At 47.9% G+C, this 26,640-nt stretch overlaps 1 protein-coding gene across 1 annotated transcript in view; it reads left to right on the top strand.

Annotated features, from left to right (window-relative positions):
• The first annotated feature begins 7,348 nt into the window (after positions 1–7,348).
• GPR50 (G protein-coupled receptor 50) overlaps positions 7,349–26,640 on the top strand; it is a 43,805-nt gene continuing 24,513 nt past the window's right edge. The window contains exon 1 of the mRNA XM_083876287.1: positions 7,349–7,570. Within this exon, the coding sequence (XP_083732413.1) occupies positions 7,393–7,570 (178 nt within the window). The 5' untranslated portion in view covers positions 7,349–7,392. The remainder of the gene's footprint in view (positions 7,571–26,640) is intronic.

The following is a 26,640-nucleotide window of genomic DNA, read 5'->3' as shown; positions in this document are numbered from 1 at the left end:
AAGGGAAAGCTCCTTGTCTTCTTCCTTAAGACAGTTGTTTCTCTCCTTGCTGAGGACAGCCATGGGAATTTCTGCCTTAGCACTGGAAAGCAACTGCCAATGGCAATGGCTTGTGCCATCCCCAGCTGGGAAAGCAGCTTGGACGTGGTGTGGGCAGAGCATTGACAGGTGGGTGTGGAATTTGAATGCAAATGGGGGCTGGGGAGGCAGGGAATGTGAAGGGGAGGGTCCCCAGTGCATCTCAGCAGTTTCCATCTCACACTGTTCCCCCTGCAGAGTCAGAGGATAAACTTAGGTCCCTTCTCCACATACAGGTGGTGGTGAACTGGGTAATACCCTGATGTTTTCAAAAGTTTGGCCTGATTCCTCCAGCTGATCTCTAACTGGGATGAAGAGCAGGCTGGAGGAGGCGGAAGTGAGAAGTACAGAAAGTGAGGTCAGAGAGGCTGTGAGAGCTGCGCCAGGAAAACTGAGAGCAGCGCAGCCAGCATCCCTGTGGGTGCTGATGTGGGAAACTGAGAACAGTGAGATTTTTGTGTGCACAGCACGTTGGGGCAAAAGGGATGGGGTAGAAAGAGAATGGTGAAGGAATATCTGTAAGGAGCAGGAATGGGATTGGGTTTGGTTCTAATGGTAGGAAAAGGGACTGGGTGGGGAATCTCAATGAGGAAAAGTGTGAAGTGCTCCTTTTTGTCTCCCTCTTTTTCTTGTACCATCCCAAGAGGTTTCTGTGGAAGGGAAAAGCCTGCCCAACCTCACTTGAGGACACACATTGGGGAATGGTGTGAGGAGAATGGGTGGTCCTTGTTCTGCTTGAGTCAAAGGCAGATTTTGAACACAAATGGGGTGGGAGACTGGTCTGTCATGAACAAGCTTTCCTCTCTTTGTATTGCTTTGATTTGCAGGAGTTTCTTACTTGGATACTAAAACACTTAATTCTTTATGTTTTCTTAGCCATTAAATATATCAATTAAATCCTTCCCTGAGGGTTTTTCCCCCCAACAAACCCCACCAGCTGGACTATTTCTATATCTTCCCTTCCCTTCAGCCATGATTGTCACCTGGGCAGACTCCCGTGCTACCTCTCAATTGTCATCTGAACATCCTCCCTGAGCAGCCTACACAGCAACCAGGCTGTCTTTGCTGGGAGCAGGCCCTCTTATTTAGCATTTTTTGGGGGTAGGACTAAGTAAATTCACTGAAAAATCCCACATTCTGTCCTAGCACCTTGAGACCTGCAGCAAGGCTGGTTCCAGCCATGGGATGCAGCTGGTGTGTGAGAGCCACCACAAAACCCAGCACAGGTGTCCCCAGGGATGCAGGGCTGGGTTCGAGGCACTGATGATGCTGCAGGGAAAAGCCTGAGTTTCTTCACACGTATTTATCTGCCAGCAGAGACTGTACAAATCCCATGCATAATTCAGCTGCTGCCACACGAATCATCCCACCAGTAAAAGCCTTTTCCAGAGAGCATGATTTGATTGCAACAAACTTTGACCCAAATGTGCTGCAGCCTCATATGACAGGTTTGAAACTTTTGCCATCACTTCCTTCTGAGAAGCAGAGGGAATCTAGGTCAGCCCCCACCCCTTGTTTGTAACCAGCTAATTCTGATTTCATTCATGTTACATCCTCGTGTTTGAGATGGGGAGGGGGGGAATAATGGGATATTTGAAAAGGCAAGTCAGCCTCAAAGTCATTCTTCTTAAATCTCATCTTGGAGCAAAGGAAGTGGTTTGATGCTGCATCCTGAGGCAACATTGATGGTGTCATTTATTATTCAGGGTGCAAAAGGAACACAGAGTTTCCCTTCTTTCCCTTTTTTATTTGGATGGCAGCGTTCAGCAGTTGGGCTGAATGAACAGGCAGTGATTAACAACAAGGCCTGTTCTGGGTGAGTGTCAGGCTGCTGCTCTGGGGACAAAGAGGGGAAGTGGCTGCACACAAGGTTATTAGTTTGTCTGGGGTTCCCGGGTAAGCACCACGGTGTAAATAGAGCCGCTTGTTTGTTGATCTCCCCTGCGATGGCAGCTCAGGGCAAGCTGCTGCATTCATCTGTTTATTGCTGGAGCAGCCAGTGCTGTTTTTCCCAGGGCTGGCATTCTCTTACTCCGTGCCCAGCACAGCTGTGTTGCCTCTGCACGCTCCAAATGGATGAGAGAAAAGTTTGGGAGTGAGTAACGACTGCTGTCTGTGTTTGGCTAGAGAACTGCAGGTGGATAGTGGTGATTCCCCTGTAGGTAATGGTTTGGAAATAACTCTGCCTCTGGGCCATACGCTGGATTTAAGGGCAGACTGGAGGTAAGGGGGGGCAGGGAAGGTGTTTGCCCTGATTTTTATGCTAATAGTCATGATGCATGGCAGGATTAAATGACTTATTTTAGTGTTTGTCAGATCAGTGAGTTTTAGGCTGCACCAAGGAATGAACCTCCACTGTCTGGGCTTTAAATACAAGTCTTAAACAAATAAACCAGACTGTGCTGAGGATCTCCACTGGCTGAGCACTGCATCCTTGTGGCATTCAACACCTGCAGGCTGCTGATATCAATATGGGAGAGAGCAGAGACCTCTACACTCTGACCCAGTCTGTTCAGGGCTGGAGGAAACCTGCTCTGCCCATCACCACGAGCAGCCATGCAGGGCCTAGAGAGTGGCAAAGGATTTACCAGCCTCATTCCTGCTTCTGCTTATGTGTGTGTCCCAAAGGCCATTGCTTGAGTCTAAATGCCCATGAGTTGAGAAATTACAACTTTGGTCACCTGCTGGTTTTGCTATAAATAATTAGGAGTATTTGGCTAGGCTGGTGAGGTGGGAGAAGAGGGGCTCAGCTTCACTCAGCATCTTCACCCTGTGTGTGTGGATCTGGGGAGCAGAGCAGGTGTTTGGTGGGACATGGGCAAGGGAGACAGCTGAGTGTTACTGCCTGGGGACCTCGGTGTCAGCAGTGACAATAAAATTGCCCTTGCAGCTCACTGGGAGTTATTTTCAGTGAGGAAACCACTAACCTGTCCTCACTCCTGGTACTCCTTGTGGTCCTGGTGCCTGCTTTTGCAAGGAGGGAGTTCCAGATCAAAGATTGCTTGCCTGCACCCTGTCTGCAACTGAGACAGGCAGCATGGAAGGTGAGGCCCTGATTTTGTATCACTCTCCTTTCTTTTCATGTCTCCTCCCCCCTTCCAAGTGGGACACCAAGACACCTTTGAATGAGCTCATGTTGGAATTCCGAAATTTCCAACATGGTATTCCTGATCCAGTGCTAACCCACCTGTTCCAGCAGGTGCCCAGGGGGCCACTAATTGTTTTGGTGAGCATGAGGAGTTCCCCAGGTCTGGCAGAAGGGCATGAGTATGTCACTGTCACTAGGCATGCTTACTCAAAACAGCCAAGAAAAATTGGCCTTAAATACGCCAAATTCAGTACAGTTGTATTTGTAGAGAACAGCTATTATCTTTGTATATTTGACAAAAGTTAATTGTCTCTGTGACAATCAGTGTAGTAGTCAGCCTGTCCCTATATAGGAGAGAAAAAAATTCTTCATTTATAAGCGATTCATTAAGTAGCATTAAAGCTGTCTCTGAAGACAAAATAATCTTTTTAAAGAGGACTCAAGGTAGCGAGGAGGAAGATTAATGCCTCAGCTATTTTTCAATTATGTAAGCTTCCATTTATTACAGTACACCTGGATTAACTCTTACTAGGCTGTGTTCCCTGTGGGTAGGGTTGGCAAATGTGGGAGATTTGTGCCACTGGACATGATCAGTGAGGGATGAGGGATGCTCTGCTCAGAGCTGCTGTGATGGGCAGGGCAGGAGGGTGCCAGGCACTGCCCCTCTCAGCCTCCCTGTTGGCAAAGCTGTAACAGTTTTTTGCATTTATGGCACTTGAATATTTCTCACTGATTACATTCTATTTGGTCTTCCTCTTTTCATGTACCTGCTCTCCCTGGTGTAGCTCAGGTACTGAAAAGTTCTGCTTTCTGACCCTAATTCAGGTGCTTTTTCCTGCCATCACATTCATGATTCTCACACAATCAAATGAGCCTAAATTCTTCTAACACACTGGGGATACTCTTATTTCAGCTTGATTTATGTCAGCAGTTCTAGTAAAGTGTAATTAAAAAGGTCTCATTGATACCTCTACTTTCATTTTTTTCCCCTTACCACTGCTTCCCAGAGTGCTCACCTTGTCTTAATTGAAGCATTGAAGAGTCCATTTAGCAGGAAGGTGGGAGGAAACAGCCTGAAGATCATTCATCTAAATCACCCCAGTGATGAAAACAGTTGCTCACTACATCCATCATAATTTCTTCTGAGTTTCTTACGGAAGATTAGTTGCTGCAAATATGCAGATGCACACATGCCTGATAGACCTCTGCAGGTATTCCCATCTAGGGCAGTAACTTCAGGCTGGGGAAAAAGACTGCTTTTTGCAGGTATAAATTACACAGGAAAAAAAAAAAAAAAAAAAAAAAGGGGGGGGGCACTTTTTACGTTTTTCCAGTTTCATTCATTACATGAAATGTTACACCCTCTCTACCTCACACAACTGTGTGAGGAAGGTTCTTTTTAAGTGTGAGGCCAAAATCTTTTTTGGGTAGCTCTGGTGCTCTTGCCAAGACATTTGTATGTAAAATTCAGGTCCTTTGAAGGCACATCTCAGTTCTCCTCAGCTAAAACACACCTGAGAGCATCTTTCAAATGGAGCAAAACTGTCAGAGAAGAGCAGAGTGAAGGTGAAAGGTGCTGAGAGTATAAGTCCATGAGAGCTGACCTTACTCCTGTCTGCAGGCATGTCCTGAACAGAGCAGCTCAAAACCCATGAACAAAATCTACAGAGAGAAAACATTTTTAAAATTATGCAGAATTCAGTGCAGAGTGTCAAAAGGAAGCCAAAAGAAGCTGCATATCAAGCCAAAATGCTGTTTTAACAATTCAAGAACTGAGGATTTTGATAATTTTTCTTTAAAACCCTCTTGGGTATTTTGGGGGTTTTTTTGTTTGTTTTCTTTTTTGTGAGTGTTTTTCTGGGGTTTGTTTTGGTTTGTTCTGTTTGGGGGGGTGTGTTGGGTTTTTTTGTTTGTTTGTTGGTTGGTGTGTTTTTGTTTTTGTGGGTTTTGTTTTTTTTTTTTTTTTTTTTTTTTTTTTCCCCAAAATTGAGTGTTCTCCAGTCACGGGGGAAAAGTAAAAAAAGACATCTAAAGCAGGTTGGCTCATCAAGGTTCTGAACACAGACGTGGGGCTGGCTCTGACCCTGGGCCAGCAGGCCAGGGCAGCCCCTGTTTGCTGCTGCCTGTGCTCTGCTGGCAGGGAACGAGCCATCAAAGGCTTTGCTTTTTTTGCTTTGTTATTGACTCACCCCACCAGGCAGTTGTAAAACCCCCAGGACGGGTTGTGACACAACCTTAATGTTTGCTCGGACACTGTGACCTGCACACAGAGAGGCTGGCTTTGGGCAGGAGCCAGGGGAGGTGGTGCTGGGCAGCCCAAGCATTCCCCCGTTCTCTGTCCTGCCCCTGGCTAGTGCTGAGCACTCTGCTGTGAGCACAGCCTGAGGGAGCTGGGCTTGTCCAGCCTGGGACACCTTACAGCACCTTCCAGTCCCTACAGGGGCAACAAGAGAGCTGGAGAAGGACTTTATTCAAGGGCACGGAGTGATAGGACAAGAGGGAATGGCTTTAAGCAGACAGAGGGTGGGTTTAGATTGGATATAAGGAAGGTTTTGACTGTTGAGGATGATGAGGTCCCTGCCACAGGTTGCCCAGAGCAGCTGTGGATGCCCCATCCCTCGATATGTTCCAGGACAGGTTGGATGGGGCTCTGAGCAACCTGGTGTTCCTGGTGTCCCTGCCCACAGAACAGGGAGTTGGAACTGAATGATCTTTTAGGCCCTTTCCAACTCAAACCATCCCATGGTTCTATATAATTCCTATTTTCTCTTTTCTAATGTTGTTTTCTAAACAAAGCTGAGAGCTCATGTGGTTGTGGTATTGCAGCCACAGTCTGACCACAGTGGTTTGGAGTCTTCTTGCTCATGCTGGTGTGGAATAAAGTACAGAAGGTGCCTGGAAACCCCAGCCTTGGGACTGGGCTGAGGGAGCTGGGAATCCCGACTGGGAGAGCTGGATATATCCCGATTGGAGGAGCTGGGAATCCCTACTGGGAGAGCTGGATATATCCCGATTGGAGGAGCTGGGAATCCCTACTGGGGAAGCTGGGTATCCCGATTGGAGGAGCTGGGAATCCCTACTGGGGGAGCTGGGTATCCCGATTGGAGGAGCTGGGAATCCCTACTGGGGGAGCTGGGTATCCCGATTGAGGAGATGAGGTATCCCAATTGGGGGAGCTGGGTATCCCGGCTACAGGAATTGAGCATCCCGATTGAGGGAGATGGGAATCCCGACCGAGGGAGATGGGAATCCCGACTGAGAGGGCTGGGAATCCCGATTGAGAGGACTGGGTATCTCGACTGCGGGACCTGGGAATCCCGGCTGAGCGCTGTTTTCCTGCGGCTGAGAAGCCGCTGAGCGAGAGGACTTGCTGAGTTTACATTTACTGCAGGCGCTTCTGCAGCGCACGCATTACACCGCGTAAAAAGTCTTAAACCGAAAGCGAATGGTCTTATCCCGGCGTAACGAGTTGAAAAACTCCCTGTGGGGCCGAGTTTGCCTTGAGGGGCGGCTGGCCGGGAGCGGAGCCGCGGGGCAGGGGGAGCCAAAGGCAGCGGGAGAGGCTTCGGCGACTGGAGCGAGGAGCGAAACTTCGCCTCGTAACCCTCCCGTGCCCGGGGGCGGGAGCCGGGAGAGCGCGGGGCGGCAGCGGGGCCGGGAGGGCTGCGGGGGCCGGGCCCGGTGCGGGTGCTACTGCTGGTCCCGGTGTCAGTGCCGGTGTCGGTCCCGGTGCGGGTCCCGCTGTCAGTGCCGGTGCCGGTGCTACTGATGGTCCCGGTGCCAGTGTCGGTCCCGGTCCCGGTGCGGGTCCCGGTGTCAGTGCTGGTCCCGGTGCGGGTCCCGGTGTCAGTGCCGGTCCCGCTGTCAGTGCCGGTCCCGGTCCCGGTGTCAGTGCCGGTCCCGGTCCCGGCGCCCCCGGGGCTGCGGCCCGACGGCTCCGAGCCGTGTCCCCGTGGCCGCGGTTCCCGGCGGCGCCGCGCGGTGGCGCCATCGGCCCGGGCAGCGCTCGGTGCCCCCGGCGAGCACCGGGCACCCCCGCGGCCCCCCCGCTCCGCCCCGGGCAGGGCGGCGGCACCGCCGGGAGGGGAGGGGAGGGCAGGGCAGGGCAGGGCGGGGGGCGGCGGGCTCGCCCCGGGACGGGCCGGGCCGGGGCCCGGGGGTGAGAGCCGCCGTCGGGGCGGGAGGAGGAGGAGGAGGGGCCCCGGCGGTGGCGGGCAGAGGCGCGCATGGAGCGGCCGGGGAGCAACAACGGGAGCTGCCCGGGCTGCCGGCTGGAGCGGGGCCCGGCGGCGGGAGCGGCCACCGGCCTGGCGGCCGTGCTTATCTTCACCATCGTGGTGGACGTGCTGGGCAACGCGCTGGTCATCCTGTCCGTGCTGCGGAACAAGAAGCTCCGCAACGCCGGTGAGCGCCAGGCGGGCGCGGGGCGGGCGCGGGGGGCGGGCGGAGCGGAGCGGAGCGGCCCCGCACGGCACCGCACCATCGCACCGCGCCCCGCACGGCCCCGCCGCTGCCCGGGCTGCAGCCCGCGGGGGGCGGCCAGAGCACACCTGCAGCCCCGGGCTGGGGAGGGCATCTCCGCCGGGGAGCCCCGGGAGGTGCGATGTGTCCCCCGGGGCTCCGGGATGCCGGTGAGCGCTGCCCGCCCTCTCCGGTGAGCGCTGCCCGCTCTCTCCGCCCGTCCCGTCCTGTCCCATCCCGCTGCTGCTGCTGCTGTCCTCCGACTTTTCCAAACTTTTATCCCCCAGAGGCAGCCGCAAACGGAGGAGCCCGCTCAGGTAAAGCCCACGTCCCTTCAGCGCTGGGAGGAGCGGGGCAGAGGCGCAGGTGAGGACGACTCCGAGTGCCGCGACAGGGGCTGAGCGAGAGCGCCCGGGTTTTTAGACGAGTCCATTACAACGCTGTACACTTGCTTTTGTGTGCCGGCCTTTCGGTGCTTTTGTCATAAATCTGCTATGCTGAAAGCGCAGTGAAGAATTTACGTATTTTTATCACGGGTGATTTGGAAGTCTGCCTTGTAGCTTTATGTATGGAGCTCCCTGATGAATTCATCTGGGAAAATTGTTAAACTGATATTATTCGGTATTTTTAAGAGGCTCTGTTATTTGGGGTTATAAATTCCTTTCCTTCAAAGTATTGTTATTTTAGCAAAGAAATAATAGTGGATAACAGTTTTAACAGAGAACTTATTCTGGATGGAAGTTGTTCTGTAATGAGTTTCAAGTAGTCTGTGTAGTACTGCTTAAATTGGACTGTAGAGTGTGTTTTGCTGAGGACTATATCACTGTCTGCTTTTATAGAGAGAGGCATAAAATGACCTTCAGTTTTATAGCTTGTAAAATGGCTTTAATGAAATATCTGTGCTGTTTATGATGTTCAAGTTGCAAAGTGTTTTGAGGTGCTGATGTTTCACTGTCTCTCTCAGTCTTCTGTAAATAACAGTAACTCAAGAGGGTTCAGTAAAAGTACCTGATGGATAAGGCTGACGGGACAATTTCACTCCAGTGCCTCTAACATTTGATTGATTTATTAATGATAGAAAGCACAGAAATGGCCATTGGCTTGGGCAGGCTGGATGCAGTGACCTCGAATAGTGAGTTGTTTTTTAACTGGTACATAAAATGCTGCCCATGGCACCCACAGGGCACAGACAGCCTGTGCTGGGTTTAGGAGAAACTGCAGTATACTTGGAGAAGGTATTTGCTCTTCTCTTCAGCTTTGCTTTAAAATGTAGGTGCTGCAAGCTTGTAATCAGTGGTTCTGGAGGAGAAAAAGAAGCACCCTACCCTTCTCCCAACTAGCTGTTTATGTTATCTGGCTGCAAGCAGATTTGAAGCTATTAGCTGCTTTTATAACCTTTCAAATCCTTGATCACTTGAATGCATTGCATGTTTTAAGGCTGCCTCCACTGCGAGTTGAGTTAAAGCTCCCGTGAAAGTGAAAAAGAACAGCTTTGTGTTGAAGTGATCACGGAGATATTTTCCAGATCTTAGTCCTTGTCAGTAGCCTGTTGTCTGCTCTCTGTACAAGCTGTCAGCGTGTACAAATAAAGTCAAGACAAGTGCAAACAGTGCTAACCTTCCTGATCGGAGGGGCCATGGCCCTTGTTGCACACAGAACTTGAGGGTGACTGGTGGGGAACTCAGTGTGACAGACTTTGAAGCAGTGGTAAGTCCCAAACTCACCCTATTTTGTTCACCTGAGCACTGTTCCCCCTTCAGTCACAGCCAAAACTGGGAATTCCTGTGCTAAATCACAAAGAAGTTCAGCAGCAGGAGGGTGAGGTGGTCAGGCCAGTGGTGGTGGTCTGATTCAGTAAAATGTCTAACCTGCATCATCTAAGTGTGGTCACCTTGTGTTGCTGAAAAAATCATACATGCTTGGAGTGTTCAGCCACTACTGCATCTCTCTATGCTGGGGAGCAAGGTCTGTCAGCCTGCCTCGACACAGGACAAAAAGTCAGGGATGTGAGCTCAGTTCATGCTCCTCCTGAGATGTGAGCAGCCATGTGAATGAGACGGGCTCATCTGGAGCCCAGCAGCCAGAGTGAAGTCCTTTGGACAAAGAGTTTATCTGCTCATGTGCAAATGTACCCTAAGCCAGTTCAATAAATGAAAAGGGCACCTGTGATGGCTGTGCCAGCTCTTGCCAAACTCTGGAAGGACCAAATCCTGCACTTCTGGAGCTCACATGAGGTCATCCAGCTGGAGCTAAAACTGTGTTGTCAGGGTAAACTGGATTCAGGCTGGGATGTGTCATTGGCACTGCTTCAGGAGCTGTGATGGGTGATCACTCTTCTGAGGGAGGGGTTTTGGGCCATTTCCCTGGACATTTCTGAAGAACTTTTCACTTGACACTCCAGCACTACCCACAGCTACAAGAGTGTGACTGTTGGGCAGCATCTCCCATCAGCAATGGCCTGGAACTGAGCAGAGGCAAGGAGATGAGTGGTGCCTGTGGGCAGAGGAAGCTGGGATTCACTGAAAGCCCCAGGCTGTCCTTTGTGGTAGACAGTTCACATCCACAGCTGACTGTTCAGCCAGTCATGCTGGAGAACTTCTGCTGTTAAACTTTCCTACAGCCAGCTGCCTGGACACTTGGAGATATTTGTGTGGTCAGAGAGGTTCAAAAAAATCCTTTGGTCTGTATGTTCACAGTGCAGGGCAGTGATGTGATTGAGGGTGAAGGGTGTGAGGAATAACCCTGCTCCTCTCACAGGAAAAATATCTTTATGTCATTATGGGAGGGGTGAATTTTTTTGGCAGCTGAAAACTTTGACAAACCTGACCATCCTGCTTTTGTTCTGGGCACTGGGGCAGTTGGGAAGAACTTGCTCTTTCAAGAGAAATCACACGACTTCTCCTTCCACCTGGGAAGGTGTAATGTGAGTTGATGTGTCCAGTGTTGTTACTGGAAGGTGCTCAGAGTGCTGAGCACGGATTAGGACCCAAGCAAGAAACAATGGTAGTGAGCTGTGTATAATGTGGCACGTGCAGGATCAGGACCAGCCAAAGGCTGCTGGCATGGCTGAGTTTACAGCTTTCCATTCTGGCTCTGGCCAGCTCTACAAGTGTGAAAATCAGCTCTAAAACCAGCCAATATTTTTCAATGAGTTAGCCTGCTCCCTAGGCAGAGCCTCTGGCAATACCCTTCTCCAGTTCTGAACCCGCTGCAAACTCAGGCACACAGCCCAAACATGCATTCCCTGGAAACCCACGTCTCCCAGAAGTGCTGCCTGGAGCTTTCTGTGCAGAGAGCAATTTCTGCTGCTTCACAGGCCCTTTTCACTCTTGGAAACATCATCTCTGGGGATCCAAAACCTCTTTAGGGGCAGGCAGCACAGGTACAGCTCTAACGAGGTCATTGGGCTCAACTTTTCAGTCCTCTGGACATACATTCTACTGTACAATCCAAACCTGTCTAAGGGCAGGCAGCACAGGTACAGCTCTAATGAGGTCATTGGGCTCAACTTTTTAATCCTCTGGATATACACCACACAGGGCTGTTGCATAGCAGGAGGGATTTCTGTTCTTGAGCTGTCACCCCAGCCCAAGGCGGGCGTCACACACAAGTCTGTGTGTATCATGTCAACACGCTCACCTTTGTCAGCCAAATGCAAACTCCGAGGAGAAATACTAGATCTGTTTGACAAGACAGAAAACAATGTGGATTACCAGGAGCTGTGTGTCCATCCCTGAGCTCTGGCCACTCCCTGCCCTGTCGGGAGCACGGACAGGGTGCTCAGCCTGCACTTCCCGGGTCAGCCGCTCGCCCTCTGGAAATACTGGCACCGTGCTAAGTTTTTGTTTGCTCGAGCAGGGCTTTTTTATTTATTATTTCAAGACCTCTGGAACTTCCTGGCTGGCCTGGGACATGCTTCTGGTTTGTTTTTTTTCTTTAAAGTCAATGTTAGGAATTTGGGTGAGCTCCCTTTTTAAGGCTCTGAGTGCAGGTTTTCTCTTTACAGATGTGAGGGATGGTTTGCAGATGGTGTTGGGGCTCTTCCCAGCTCACTTCTCAAAGAGAGAACTTTGCTGGAGCTGAGATTTAAGTCATCCTTATTTGCAAAGATAAAAAGTATTGCTTATATTTTCTGCATCCTCTATATCAGGATGCTTTCACTGTGTTTTTTTAGCATCAAACCTAATGCATTGATAGATTGTTGCTTTTTTCCTGATAGACCTATTGACTCTAGGGTTTTTAATATCTTTGAGCTTTCTTTATAAAATGTGTTGGATTCTATAAAATTTGCTCTAATTTTATAGTGCAGTTCTGGGGTTTTTAACCTTTTTTTTTTCCTTTTAAATTTGGCTCTTGTCTTAAAAAATCCTATTTTAAACCAAATAATTTTTTTTAGATATACTGTTGCTTTTCTTGGTGAGAAAGAGGGCTCTACTAAAGCATCTTTAAGTATCCTCCAATAAGCATTGTCACACTTACTTATATTTAGATGTTTTCTCTCAGTTATTTTTGTGTCTGCTTCTTTCTAGTTTTGTGAAACTGACCTTTAGGAGATGTTGTTTTGGACCATGTTCTGTTTCCTTACCTCAAATGTAGCTGGGAACTGTGATTGGTTTTCTTCCAGCTACTGCAGGATTTCCTTGTCCTAGAAAGCTATCTATTATATGTAGGTGTTGAGATTTCTTTTTTTTTTTCAATTTTTTTTTTTTTTTTTAGCACCACAAACCCTCCAGCATCTGCCATAAGCCTGAAATTACATCTCTTCTTGCTGTACATTGTGGGTAGATGCTTCAGGAGCTGCTCATCTGTTCCACTGATTCACTTGTCTACAGCAAACTCCCACTAGTGCTGCTGATGTACCCAGCCCGTGGCTCTCTGAAATGAGGGGGGGCCCTGCTGCAGGTGGCTGGGCTTTTTGGGGGGCTCTGCTGAGGAGAACAAGGTTGTGTGTTGGTTAAACAGTGAGAAGGTTGCTGGCGCTCCAGCTGTCCCCTTCCCCACCTGCTGGGTGCTCTGATGTGGAAGGGTGGCAGCCAGCACCCCCTTGAGCAGGGGTGGGCAGCTGTGGCAGCAAAAGGGTGTGAGCTGCTGACAGATGTCTCAGCTCTTGAGGGGGGCAGACCATGCCAGTGGTTGCCTTTGACTTTGTCACTGATGCACCAGCTGGTGGGTGATGGGTTTGCCATATCCAGCTGACTGCCAGTGCTCCCCTCCTGTGCCACCAAGGGTGAGAATGGTGCCTGCAGAGTTAATGCTGCCCTGGAGAAGCCTGGCTGGGGCTGGGGCTCAGCACAGTGAGGGCACGGGCTCTGGGGGTGGGGCAGAGTTGTTGGAAGTGGTCTCTTGTGGGGTGTGGTGGGCTCTGGGAACAGCAGAGCAGAAATCACAGAATCACAGAATTACTGGGGTGGAAGAGACCTTCAAGATCATCAATCCAACCCAGCCCCAACACCTCAACTAATCCATGGCACTGAGTGCCACATCCAGTCTTTCTTTAAACACATCCAGGGATGGTGACTCCACCACCTCCCCGGGAAGACCATTCCAGTACTTTATCATTCTTTCCATGAAAAACTTTTCCCTAATATCCAACCTGTATTTCCCTTGATGCAGCCTGAGCCTGTGTCCTCTCCTTCTGTCAGTGCTGCCTGTGGGTGCAGGTGGGGATGGGTCTGTCCCTCTGCTCCTGAGGCTCTGCAGGTGAGGCTGCTGGCTGGGGAAGGTGGGAGAAGCAGGAGTGACAGTGAGATGAAACCTCTGAGAAAATCAGTTTGGATTAAGGTGAAGTGTGAACTTTAAGTGTAATAGGAGCATAAAGTGGAGAACAGCCTTGAGTTGTCTTTTCCTAGAGGATGCCTTGCACAGTGAGACACAGAGACATGGCATTTGTTCAGGCTGCGTTGGAGCCCCATGGCCAAACTGATTTGAGGAGGTCTCTGATGGCATCACCTTCACATTCACCTTCTCCTGCTTTGGTGAGGTTCAGGCTGGATTCCCATCCAGGCACATCCCTTCTTCCAGCAGTGCTGCTCTGGGCTCCTCCTGGGCTGTGTCAGCCACTGTCTTGCTCCAAGTGGTGGCATTTGTGGCCTCATGCTGTGCTGCTCCCATGCTGTGCTCCCAGAGCTCTGGAGGAAGCAGCAGCTCACTCAGGCATTGAGCAGCTCCTAAGCTGATTTGTAGCACACTAGTTTCAGAAATATTTCTAAATTGGTCCTTCATGTGGCTCCATTGGGGTTCCCAAGGGGATTCCATCCCATCAACTCTGTGAGGTCAAAGCTTCCAATATTTGGGTTTGCATTTTTTTTTCTTTTCTATTTTTTTTCAGGGAAAAAATTCTTTATGTAGCTGTGAGTATTTTTAGGAACACTGGACCTCAGGAGCCCCTTTGTGAAACTCTGTGCAACTCCCAGCAGAAATTTTTTACTCCTCCCACTCCCAAACCCCAGTTTGGAGCAGGACTTGAACACAGCACTGTAAGTCATGGGTGTGTGGCTGGGGAATGGAGCTGAAGCACTGTTAGTCACTCAGTAAGTCAGCAGTGCTCAGCGTGCACTTCAGGTGTCCCAGTGGTTGGGAGCCAGATGGTATGTGGTCAAGTGATAAATACGTGATTGGAGAGGAATTGTTGTGGTTTGGTGCTGGCCCAGTGCCAGGCACCCACGAGAGTCTTTAGCTCACCCTCCCCTGCTACAGCTGGGCAGCGGAGAGAGGAGAAAAAAATAAATTAATGAACACTTAATGAGTGAGATAAGGACTGGGAGAAACACTTCAAGGGCAAAACGGGCTCAACTTGTGGTTGCAAAGTGAATTTATTACTAGCAGAGTCAGATGAGGATAATGAGAAGTAAAATAAGCCCTTAAAACACTTTTTTCCCCCCACCCCCTCCCTCCTTCCCACTGACAGTGCAGAGGGACAGGGCAGGGGGTTTGGGTCAGTTCATCCCCAAGATTTTCTTCTGCTGCTCTGGGAGAGGAGTCCGTGCCCTGTGAGACTGTGGGGTCCCTCCCAGGGGAGACAGTCCTCTGTGAACTGCCCCAGTCTGTGTCCACTCTCAGGAGCAGCAGCCCCACCACACCTGCTGCAACCACCCCATGGGCACACAGCCCTCCCAAAACTGCTGTGACGTGGGTCTCTCCTTCCACGAGGTGCAGTCCTGCAAGGACAGGCTGCTCCAGCCTGGGAGCAGGGCCCTCTCTCTCCACTGGGTCTCCCACTGCATCACAGCCTGCTCCAGGCATCCCCTGCTCCAGCCTGGGCTCCTCCCCTCTTGGTGGATCTCTGTCTCCCATGGATCCCCTGCTACCAAAAAACAGGCTGTGCAAAACCAGTACAGCAATGAATCAGATTTCCACTAGAAACAGTAATTCTGGCATTTCTGAACTGAGGAATATTTGTCTTTGCAGTGTTTGACAGAAGTTCTGTTACACATGTAGGTCTCTATACAGTTACCTACAAATTAGTCAAAACAAAAATCCTGTTATTAGAAAGATTTGTGTCTTGTATGATGTAAAATAACACCCTGCCTCCTCAGATGGCCACCCTATGGACAAGAGAGTTCAGCACAGGTCTGAGCTCCCATTCTCCCTTTCTCAATTCCTCCAAGCCCCAGTGCCCTTCCCTGTCTCTCTAGCAAAGGCTCTTCTTTCCTTTCAGCCCCAAAGAGAATTGCTGCCCAAGGACTTGATGTTCCAAAATGATCTGGAGAGCCAAGTACTGGCATAGATAATGATAAATAATTAATTACCTCGCAGACAGTCTTTCAATATGAGCTGGAACGTGTTTCAGGAAGAGGGAAGGTGGGCATACATGCTCCAAGTAACTGTTCCTTGTGATTAATTAAAAGGCTTAGAAAGACAACTGTCAGGTCATGGCCTGTAAATAAGATGGGAATTAATTCAGAGATGGGTTTTGTATGCTTTTCTCTTTTTTTTTTTTTTTTTCATTTTGTTTGCATTTTGTTGTTTGCATTTTGTTTGCTTTTGTCTCTCTGTGCAGGATGTTTAATCCCTTCCAAGTCTGTCACACAGGAGAGACAGGGCTGGAGGAGGACAGGACAGTCCTTAGGAGAACTCTGTGCCATGGTCCTGTGACAGTCATGTCTGTAACAGCCCCAGTCTGATGGGATTGTTTTTTTTCTGGAAGATGTAAAAGGAACATCTACATCTGTGGTGCAGCTTTCACATGTTAAACTCTCCTCATTCCTGAGAATTGGAATGAGGATCAGTGAGTGAGTCCCTGTCTCCTGAGACCATCCCCTTGGTGCCTTATGTTGAGAGACCTCAGATCTTGCTTTGTTGAACAGTCCCCACCATCACCTTCAGATGTGATGTTGACAAATTCTGTAGGGGACTGAGGTCCAGCAGCCCAGAGTCCCCCCTGCCCTGAATCCCTGCTTGTCCTTTGACATGGATACTGTTCTTCTGGGCCTGGGGCAGGAGCAGGCACAGAGGGTGAGGGAGGAGGGGGATAGGTGGGAATGCTGATGGACTGGTGGGAATCTGGCCGCAGCAGGAGCTGTGATGGGATGGACCAAGCACAGCAAAAGTGACCCAGGATGGGATACTCAGACTGAGCTGCACCTCTTCCCCATCTTGAGGAAAGGTAAGGAGAGCTGGCAGATCCTTCTGCTGCAGACATTCATGTTTTGCAGTGGGGCAGGTGGCTCCTGGTGTTTTCTAGGAGCAAACCCCATCCCTGTGGTGCTGAGCAGGCACAGAGCCTGCAGCTCCTGTGGGCTTTATGAGCTGTGACTTAAATGGAGTTGACCATACTTTACTTTACTCTTGGCCCATTGTCTGGCCTTCAGATCTCAGCTTTGAGCTTTATTTCTGCAGATACTGCAGCAGAAAATAGATCAAATTTTGTCTTAATGGGATGGGTGAAATCCACAGCAGAGCTGCATTTGGATGCATTAGGAAATGGAGCTCTGGCCTGTGTTGCCCCAGGGGAGGCTGCCTGACAGGCAGGTGGGAGGGAGCAGCCTCCCTGCATGAGCCAGGATGGGGGCACAGGGCTCCTCTGGTGGCTTTAGCTCTGTCCTGCTGGTGAGGAGATTCTGAAGGAGCAATTTAGGAAGAGGAGATGTTTTGCAGGTGGTCCAGGGTTTTCCAATGACTTGTGCAGAGTAACTGACTTTCTTTCCTATGTGCTGCAGGGTGAGATCCTAATCCTTTAGGTGACCACTGCAGCTTAAACTATCCCTGGACTTGTATAAAAACATGGTATAGGAGGGTTTGTGGAGTGAACAGCAGGTAGAGAAAATAAGAGGGAGTAGAAGATTGGAGTCCTGGTGCCTGGGTATGGATTTGGGCTCTGCTTTTAGGGTGGAACTACTGGAGACTGAGAGATGCTGATTTGTGCTCAGGGGTGATTCTTCTACACCCACCCAATCCACCTGCTTGTCTCCTGCTTGCATCTGCAGGCCAATTTCAATGGCAACAGCGATCCAGACCTCACTGTGCCAGTTCTTTGGCCTCAGTCCCACCTGCAGGCTGCTAAAATCCCCCTGCCCAGCCTTTTCAGTGGCTTGCACTAGATGCATTTGTCAGCACTCATCTTTGGGGCTTCCACGGGCTCCTGGCTCATAGGAGAGCAGGGTCAGGATCAGCAGGAAGGATCCAGGCTTGCCTGGTGAGGGAAGAGCTGATGGGAACTGTGTTCTTAAGGCACACTGATGGAAGAGGGAGGCGTGTGAGGCTCCTGCTCATGTCCCTAAGGGAGCAGTGGGACAGGGATGGCAGCATGGTGGCACTTCCCCTTGTCCTGCTGTCAGTTTTTCTTGGCTGGTTTCTAGGAAAATGGATTATACCACATGCAAAATATTCACTACTGGATTTAATAATATTGCAAAAAATAACTTAAATGTATTTCTTTCAGAAATGGTATTCTGTGGAAACCCTCTGTGTTTATCCGCTGGCATTGCCAGGCACGTACTCCAAAGCCAGCATCCACACAAATTATTGCTTTTCTCAACAGAGTGGGAGAACAATGGCCTGTGTCATTAGCTTGGCCCCGTGCTGTCTGAGGACAAGGGCTGTGTGTTGTGTCATTCCCTACCTGCAGCTTTTCCCTGGAGTTGTCTGGGTCATATCTCTGTGCTGAGAGTGTCCTGTCTGGCACCTCTGCCAGAGGTGCCTCAGGGAGCAGAGCCAGGGCTGAATGGCTGGGCACTCTCCTTCCACTACTGCACCTTTGCCAGCTGGGTTTGTTCTTCAGCCTCAGCACCTCTAGAGACAGTTCTTCAGTCCCTGCATGTCCTCCCTCCTCATCTTTGAGATGCTCTGGAACTTTCTGAACAGAGTCTCAGTCGTGGAGTGCTGGGAAGGTGGTTGAGATCTCTCAGCTCTTCTCTGCAGGGCTGACATGGGCCAGCCCAAATAACAGCAAACCCTGTGACTGATTGCCCAGCCTTACAGTACCCCCAGGACACTCCTGTGGCTTCTCTGTGTGTTCAGAGAGGAGATCAGAGCTGAAATTCAGGAAGAGTATGGCCAGAGGTGCCATGAAGATGTGGGCATAAGGTGCATTAGCTTTACCTCAAGTGTAGTAAACACACTTTCCAATTCCTCATACAGAGATTGAAAGCAAGTCATGACAACATAGAATATTCCTGGAAGAGATTTCCAGCAGCATTTGGAGTAGTCTTTTCCAGTAGCATTTGGAGTTGCCAAAGTTAGTATTCCTGCTTTTCTCTCAAGCCTTGAATGTTGCAGGAATGGGGCACCTGCCACCTCTCTGAGCAGCCCATACCGGTGGCTCACCATCCTCATTGTGAAAAACTTTTTCCTAACATTTAATCTAAATCTGCTCTCTTTTAATTTAAACCCATTACCCCTTGGTCCTAGTACAACAGCCCTTGCTAAAATGTCTGTCTCCATCTTTCTTATAGGAAACAAAGATGAAAGAGATCTTTTATCTCTTTAGGTCCTAGAAGGTTCTGTAAGGTCTCCCTGGAACTTTCTCCAGACTGAACACCCCCAACTCTCTCAGCCTTTCCTTCACAGGAGAGGTGTTCCAAAATGAAGATGAGTTGAAGAGTTAGCTGTCTTCTGCTCTCCATCACTAGTTCAGCCTGTTTTCTTTCTAGTCTTTCCAAAAATATTCACAGTTTTCAGTGCTCTACTTTGCAGGGAGAAATTAAGCTAGAACTAACTATACTGGTGCCTTTATGTAGAAGGTCATGTTGTCAGGGCAGAGTTATATCTTGGCTGTTTCAAAGGAAGACTAGAAATTAAAAAAAAAAAAAGCATTTTCTACTGTACCTAAGATGTGAGCATTAAGTCAATGGTGAGCTCTGCCATCACGGCTTGTGTCTTAAACAGTCTTTCTGCTAATCAAAAGTGATTAGTCAAAGTTAATTGGACTTAGTGGAAAGCTTGCTGACAAAACACTTCAGGAGTAGGTGTAGCTGATAGGCACCAAAATGGTCAGACATTACAGTATGGATTGCAAACTCTGCCTCTGCCGTGCTCATCCGTGGGAGTTTCTGTAGGGAAGACAGATATTTGGTGTGAGGACTTGCAGAAAAACACAGGTGTGATGGGAGAAAGAGGGGCATGTGTGATGGGAACAGGATGGAGACTCGTGGTGGGAGGCTGCTGGGTGAATCCCTGCCTTGGGAGAGGCAGCCCTGTGTGCCGAGAGTTGCCGCCATGGCCAGCAGTCAGACCAAGGAGGGGCAGCAGGAGTCACAGCTCTGCTGTCCCTGGCAAGGCACAAGTTTGCAGCTCCTGCAGATGTTCCACCTGCATTCCTTGCTGGGGGACATTTGAGCCCAAAGCAGTTCAGCAGAGCCAGCCTGCTGGAAGGTGCCCCACTTCAGGTCACCTCTCACCTGGGTCAGGAGGATTGAACATCTCTGGTACAGGTACTGCTCTTCTGGTCCTTCAGAGACAGAATTAGAGAATTATTTGTTTTGGGAGGGATTTTAAAGATCATCTCATTCCACCCCCACTGGCACTGGTGTTACCCTCATAGGAAAACAGAGAATTTGTCAGGCAGTGCACTCTTGTTCCTGACAGATGCTGATGAGCCAGTTCCTAATGACCCCAGACCTTGCTGGGGGCTTGAGGGGAGCCTGTTTTCAGAGCAGCTGCAGTGAACAAAGCAAAACAAATTCTCTGCCTGGTCCAGACTCGCATTGAAAGGTGAGGCAATGCTGTCTGCCACCACCTTGCTCTAAATACTTCCAAAAAGCAAGTCAGGACAGAAAAGCTGGGAACTGACTTGAGGGAAAGCCTAGATGGGAAAACCAGGGTTTCCCATGCAAGGCGATGAGGACGTAAAACTGACTTGCCTAATTAAGACAATAGACTAATTAGCCAATGAGAGAAATCTTTCCAGTGTGGATGTACCATTGGAAGCCATTAATTAATAGTCGTGCTAAATCCCAGACTAGGCAAAGCCTTTGATAATAGTGTGCAAGAGCAAGAAATAGTCAGCACTGTGTCCCTTAGCACACACAGAGCCTTCTCCATGGAGTCTTTAAAATAATAAATTTGCTTTGGAATAAATTATACAGATATGGAAACTGAGCAGTGGGGAAGCAACAAACAGGGCTTACAAGGAGCTAGACTGTTTCAATCTTGCTGTGGCAGCATCTGTTCTTCCTTACTGGTATTTTGACTCCAGTTCTCTCATTTATTATTTCCTTTTTGAGACAAATTTCCCCCAGGAGAGGCTGGATTTCTCCTGATTGATTGTTAGTGTTACAAAACCAGTTGCTGCTGCTGGGCTGCTCCCATTGCTTTCACAGACCAGCCTTTTACAGTTTCCGCTTACCTTTAAAAGAGATTCTTTTAGTCATTTGTAACAAATGTGTAAAGATACAAATTTTTCCTTCCACCTGGAGTGAAGATAAATGATCAACCTCTGACACCTTTCTCCCGGGATGTTATCCTGGTTTCTAATCAACTCTTCTATTTTTTATTTTTTTTTTTCTCTGCCCTGTTTTTAAATGAGTTTCAGTTCCTGGTAGTCAACAAACTCTCTGTGGCCTGGCCTGCCAGAGGACTTGAGAGGGACTTTTTACAGGGGCTGTGGGGACAGGAAAAGGCAGAAGGGCTTCCTGCTGACAGAAGGCTGGTTTAGTCAAAATTATTCACTCTGAGGATGGTGAGACACCGTCACAGGTTACCCAGAGAAGCTGTGGATGCCCCATCCCTGGAACTGTTCAAGGCCAGTTTGGACTTGGCTTGGAGTCACCTGGTCTAGAGGAAGATGTCCCTGCCTGGGGAGTTGTTCTGTCAAGCCCTTGGCCACAAGCTTTCCTTAGCTGGACTAAAATTGTCCCTAGACTGGATTGGGAGGACACAGCATGTCAATGAAGAGGAAGTGCTGAGCAGCCCTTTGTTGAGTTTAACTTTCTGCTGTGGACATGTAAGACAAATTCATTCCAAAACAGAAAGCTGAATGGTTATTCTGCACTCTGTTGTTCTAGAAAAGCTTTTTTTTTTTTTTTTTTTTTGAAGAAGAACAGGCAGGGAAGACAATTCCTGCTAAGCATTCATTTTGTGTTTGTCCTTTCACACACTCTTCCTTCTCTAATTCTGCTGAGACTGATCTTTCAGCAGGAAATGAGGAGGGCTGAGGAAAGGTGCTGTGTGTGGGGCATCTAAATGCACTTGGTTGCTGACTGCATGATGGGTGAGGATGCCAACACAGACAAGCACCTGGCAGTGTGGTTTTCACCCCTTCAGAAACCAGTAGCCCTTTTCATTCTGAGGGGTCTGTTTTAACTCCTGGACTTTGTTGAAAGCAAGGTTCTCAGTGGGTGCTGAATCCTCTTTTAAAGTAGCTGGGTTGGATTTGAATTGGCAGCTCTCTGAGTACTGTAAGTAGCTGGTGGTCCAGCTGTATTTGCAGTGGCATCCTGGCTGCAATTCCATAGCTCTGAGCTGCCACACCAGCAGGGACTGCAGGGCTTGGCAGCTCCCTGTTGGGAACAAAGGACACAGTTTTGTGTCCCTGTGTGGGGTATTGAGTGCCTGTCCTGTTCTCCCACTGTGCTGAGTGGTCCTGGGGGCAGGACAGGGAGGGAAACAGAGTGGATTCAGGAGAGAGAATGGCTCCACTCATCCTAGAGCTCAAAGCAGAATTGGAAAATCTCCAAGATCATTGAGTCCCACCATTAACCTAACACTGCCAGGTCCATCATTAATCCTGTCCCTGTGTCACGTCTACACATGTTTTGAACATTTCCACCAGACTCGTTGCCCTTCTTTGGACACAAATCACTTGAGCATTGCTTCAACAAGTACTTGAACAGCTCTGTTCTAATAGGAAGACAGATATTTGCAATCATGCTAAAACAAGGCTGTATAAAAGTCTTCTGATTTTGGACCTTTTGTCCTTACTGGTGCTGGCTTTAAAGGTGAGGGCTCTACTGAAGTGGCCTTGAAGTGGCACAGGAATAGAACAGGGGAAGCTGTTGTGGAAGTTCCCTGTGGTGTTGGTAAAAGGACAGTCTGAAGTTGAAGTGTCCTTCAGTGGCAAAAGAGATGAAAGTAGCTTTGGCTTGGACACAGCCCCTTTCTTATGCCTCAGCCTGTGATCTCTGTGCCTGTGTGCTTGTCCAAAATGGTTTTCAGTGTCCTGCTGTGGAGGGTGTGAGTGGTTGGGATGCTCTTGTGCTGGCTTTCTGGGCAGCTGTGAACAAACCCCAATGCTACTGATATCCCTCCCACAAAACTGGCCCTGGCAATGTTTATTCTTATGTTTCACTCTTGTGTAAGGAAGACAGAAGATGTTTCTTTAAGATGGAGACCAGAGCCTCCTTTCCAGGGGCCTGCTGACCAGCACACTTCAGACAGACTCTGTGCTGCTTTCTCTGTCCTAGACAAGGAGATTTTTAGAGCTGTGGTACCTGAAGGAAGCTGAGATGTGTTTGTGTCCATTGGTCCTTGTTTCAGCTGGGATGGAGTCAGTTTACTTCCTCATACCTGGTAAAGTGCTGGGCTTTGGATTTAGGGTGAGAATAGTGTTGATACCACACTGATGTTTTAGTTGTTGCTAAGCTTGAGTTAGTGTTGACATTAACTCAAGGACTTTTCAGCTTCTCATGCTGCCCTGGCAGCAAAGGGGGCACGAGAAGCTGGAAGGGGACACAGCCAGGACAGGTGACCCCAAGACCAAAGGGATGTTCCAGGCTCTGTGGTGTCATGCTCAGCCTGTAAATGATGGGGAAACCTGTCCAGGGGCTACTGCTCAGGGACCAGCTGGGCATCAGTTGTCAACTGGTGAGCAGTTGCATTGTGCCTCACTTGTTTTTCATATTCTAATTCTATTATTATTATTATTATTACTTCCCTTCCATCTCTGTGCTATTAAACTGTCTTCTTCTCAACAAACAAGTTTTACCTCTCCCCCCACCCATCCACTCTCCCATTCCACTGGAAGGAGATTAGTGAGCAGCTGTGTGGTGTTTAGTTACTTGCTGAGGTAAACCATGACACCATCCCATCCTCTGGTTTACTTTATTTCTGTCACAAGTGCTGGTGTGCATTTTAAGAGGTGAATCAGGGATAAGGCTTCTTCCTTGTGAGAAGTGCTGCTGGTAGGATGTGAGACCTCTAGATCACCTGCCTGTGGAGCCATAGTTTCCCTTCACATTGTATTAGTTTCTTTGTCTCATTCTTTCTCCCTCCATCTAAAATTATTTTATCTTTTAAGTGCATTTCCAAACTGTGGAAAGCTACTGACATTCAGAAACTCTCAACCTCTACCACCAAGAGCACAATTCTTCTGCATTTTCTATCAAAAAGTGTATTATAACTCATCAGTCCAGCAACACTTAAGTTTCCAAATGTTTATGGGTTGTTTAAATACATTAAGTCTATGAATCCAAAAGGTAGATATCTGCTAATGCATCACACCTGTTCTTGTGCCTCTTGTACTTCCCTGCCTCCCTCACAATCCTGCTGAATTAATTCTTTCAGGGACTTACAGTGTCTGCCTGTAACTGTGTTGGGAGTATCCTCAGAAGTAAGGAGCCAGATAAAATTCAAAGCAGGACAAGGCAATCTTCATACAGATTTTGAAAGTGCTGCAAGATTGAGCATTAAAGAGCTCGAGCACTTCTGCTTTTGCCCTTTCCCTTCTGTCTGGGTAGGAAAAGACCTGCATTAAAACATTTTAGCAGAACAACAAAACAGAGCTGGTTTTAAGCAGCAAAAAGACAGAAATAGAGCCAAGAGGACCCCAAAATTAATTTGCAAAGCAGCTTGTTGCCTTCTGACTTAAGATCTGTGTTGTGAATCATTGCTCAGAAACACAAGCCCTTGTCCATGTGGATGGATTTATGGAGGGTTTAGAAGGAAAAGGTGAGATCAAGTCTGGTGTTTAGGTTTGCCTGCCCTGAGCCTCCATCTCAGCCCCCTCTCCTGACACTCCCAAGGGAGGAGGCCAGGACAGTTTCACTCTGGGAAGAATTGTAAAGCCAATGAACTGAGTTTCACATATTTGCTCTCCTCTGCCAGTCTTCTTCCTTAATCTCTGAATATCTCCATACACAATCTCGTCTGTAATTACAGCTGCATTGGAACCTGAGAGTGTGATACCTATTATTACTGACTTAATATTTATTTATTCATGTAGCTTTCATTTTCTTTCATCTATGTCGAAACCCAAAGTTTTATTTTCAATTGTTCAAAGCCAAGTGTTTAAAAAAACACACAAAACCAACCCTGTGGCTTTGTCTAATTCCTGTTTGATTTAGGTTCTAGTTTTTCACACCATTCAGAAAAAAAAGGTTGTAAAACAGGCAATGCCTGTTAACATACATGGGACTTCATCTCCTGCTCTGAATAGAGGAAGGGAGTAAAATAAGGAGCAGGTGTTGCTCCTCCCAGCTTTCTACATACTTGACTGTGATGCTTCTTTTAGAAATGTTTCCTTCTCCGAAGAGCCAAGTGAAAACTCTCATCCTGAAAACGATGACCAATTAAGAAACTGCAGCATGGAAATTTCAGGAGAGGGAACAGCATATGACCCTTATAAAGTGCTGCAAACACTGTGGAGAACAAACAACTGGATTTGGTTCCTGGCAATATCTTTAAAAATTCAAATATGAAGTGGCCCAAGAGGAGCTGGTTGTAGAGCTCAGTACATCCATCATCAGTGGTGTAGTCTGGTTTTTTTTCCAGCATCTTCAAGCCAGAAATTTGGAAGAATTTCAATTAAAAAAAGGTGCATTTTAATTTCACGGTGGTTAAAAAGGTGTCATTTCTTGACAAAGTGTATCTGGCCAAATTTTAAAGACTTTTTTCTCTTCTTCCATGGCTAGTTTTGATTAAGACCTGCTTTGCAACAAAAGCCAAAGCTTTTATACTTCAGAACACGGGGAAAGGTCCTGCAGATTTATTGGTGAGGCTGGATGTATTTTATTAACACCACCATGGGGATGTCTGACTCTTATTTATTTGCAGAAATTTCACAATTTGGCAGTGCTGTCTGGCAGACTTCCCCTTGATCTTTAATTGACTGAACATTAGGATTGGCCTGAATAGAAAGCTTTGCTTGAATGGGAACCTCAACCTGTGAACATTTTTGAGAACCTGAGGCACACAGGTAAATATTAAAGAGTTTAGAAGAAACCAGTAGTTCCTGATCAATGCAGGAATTAGTGTTCTAATTCACATATCTGTTAGAAATATAACTTTCCCAAAAGCTTCTGTCTAAATTTAAATGGACTGTTTATAGCAACCAGCCAGTAATACAATATGCTGAGCACAACGTGCTGAGCATGTGAAGCAAACAGGGTTATTAAGCCATGAATAAATCATGGGTTCAAATCAACTTGCCTTAACAATGGTGCCCATTTAAAGAAAATGTACCACCTAATTCAAAGTGTTTCAGAATTCATAATAATAATTATGGTTATAATCACCAGGAGGCAATGTTTCTTTCCCTTGGTGGCAGAGGAGACCTTGGTAATGTAGGACTTCTCCTTCTCTAGATATAAAACTCTAATTTCCCCATGGCAATGATATCAGGCACGTGCTGTTATATGGGACTATTCCCCTCTGCCAAATGGGGAAAGGCAGAGGAAGATTACAAATTTGGCCTTGTATATTGTTTTAAGAAGTGAATGTCTTTGACTCTTAATTCCTGTACTACGGGGAATTGCCATGTCCAGATTTGGGTTTTGGTGTTTAAAATTGGAACAAAAAGTCAAAATTCACTGCAGACTGGAGGTCGATTGCAGCTTGTTAAAACACTCTATCTCTGCTGAAAAAATGTAAATGTGCATATAAGGTAAAATGGAACTTTTCCATGAGGCAGCTCCTTCTGGCAGTGGTGGTACAAGGCACGGGACCAGTTGACCCTCAGGTCTGCTTTGATGTGGTTGTTCTCAGGCTCAGAGCATTCATCAACCCTTTGGTCTCTATGAGGTATGAGAAAACACTGCCTCAACAGACCTCTGTGGGGTAATTCAGTGTGGCAAATACTGACCTTATTCACCTCGCTTTCTGAAAATTTTTGCTTCTGGTGGCGCTCAGAAAGTCAAAGCCATTTTTTTTTATAGAGAGACCTGAAAGTGCAGGGTACTGAACCAAAAGGAAAACAATCAAAATGTAAACTTTCTACAGCTCTGTGTATTGCAACCCCTTGCATTAGTGCTCTATATGACTTCTGGGGAAGCCTTTTATTTATTATGTCAGACATAACTATGAGAATTCATACACTTCAGATGTATGCAAGTATGTTCCCAATCAAGAGGAAGAATTTAAAGTTACTTTATGAGTGGGTACTTTCTGTAGGTGGTTTTTTTTGTTTGTTTGTTTGGTGTTTGTTTGTTTGTTTGTTTTTTTGTTTGTTTGTGGGTTTTTTTGTGGGGGTTTTTTTGGTTTTTTTTGGGTTTTTTTGTTTTTTTTTTCATGGTGCTTGATGCTCTTTGTCCTCCTAAAATTTGAATACAGGGCAGTTAATACTGTGGGGTGGGATGAGATAGAGTTTGAAGAATAGAAAAGCACCAGAAACAGGTAACCTTTTATAAGATTACCTATAATCC

This window comes from Zosterops lateralis (genome assembly GCF_965231275.1).
Source record: "Zosterops lateralis genome assembly, chromosome: 21".
In the NCBI taxonomy this organism is placed as follows: Eukaryota; Metazoa; Chordata; class Aves; order Passeriformes; family Zosteropidae; genus Zosterops; species Zosterops lateralis.
This window is presented reverse-complemented; position numbering and strand designations above follow the sequence as displayed.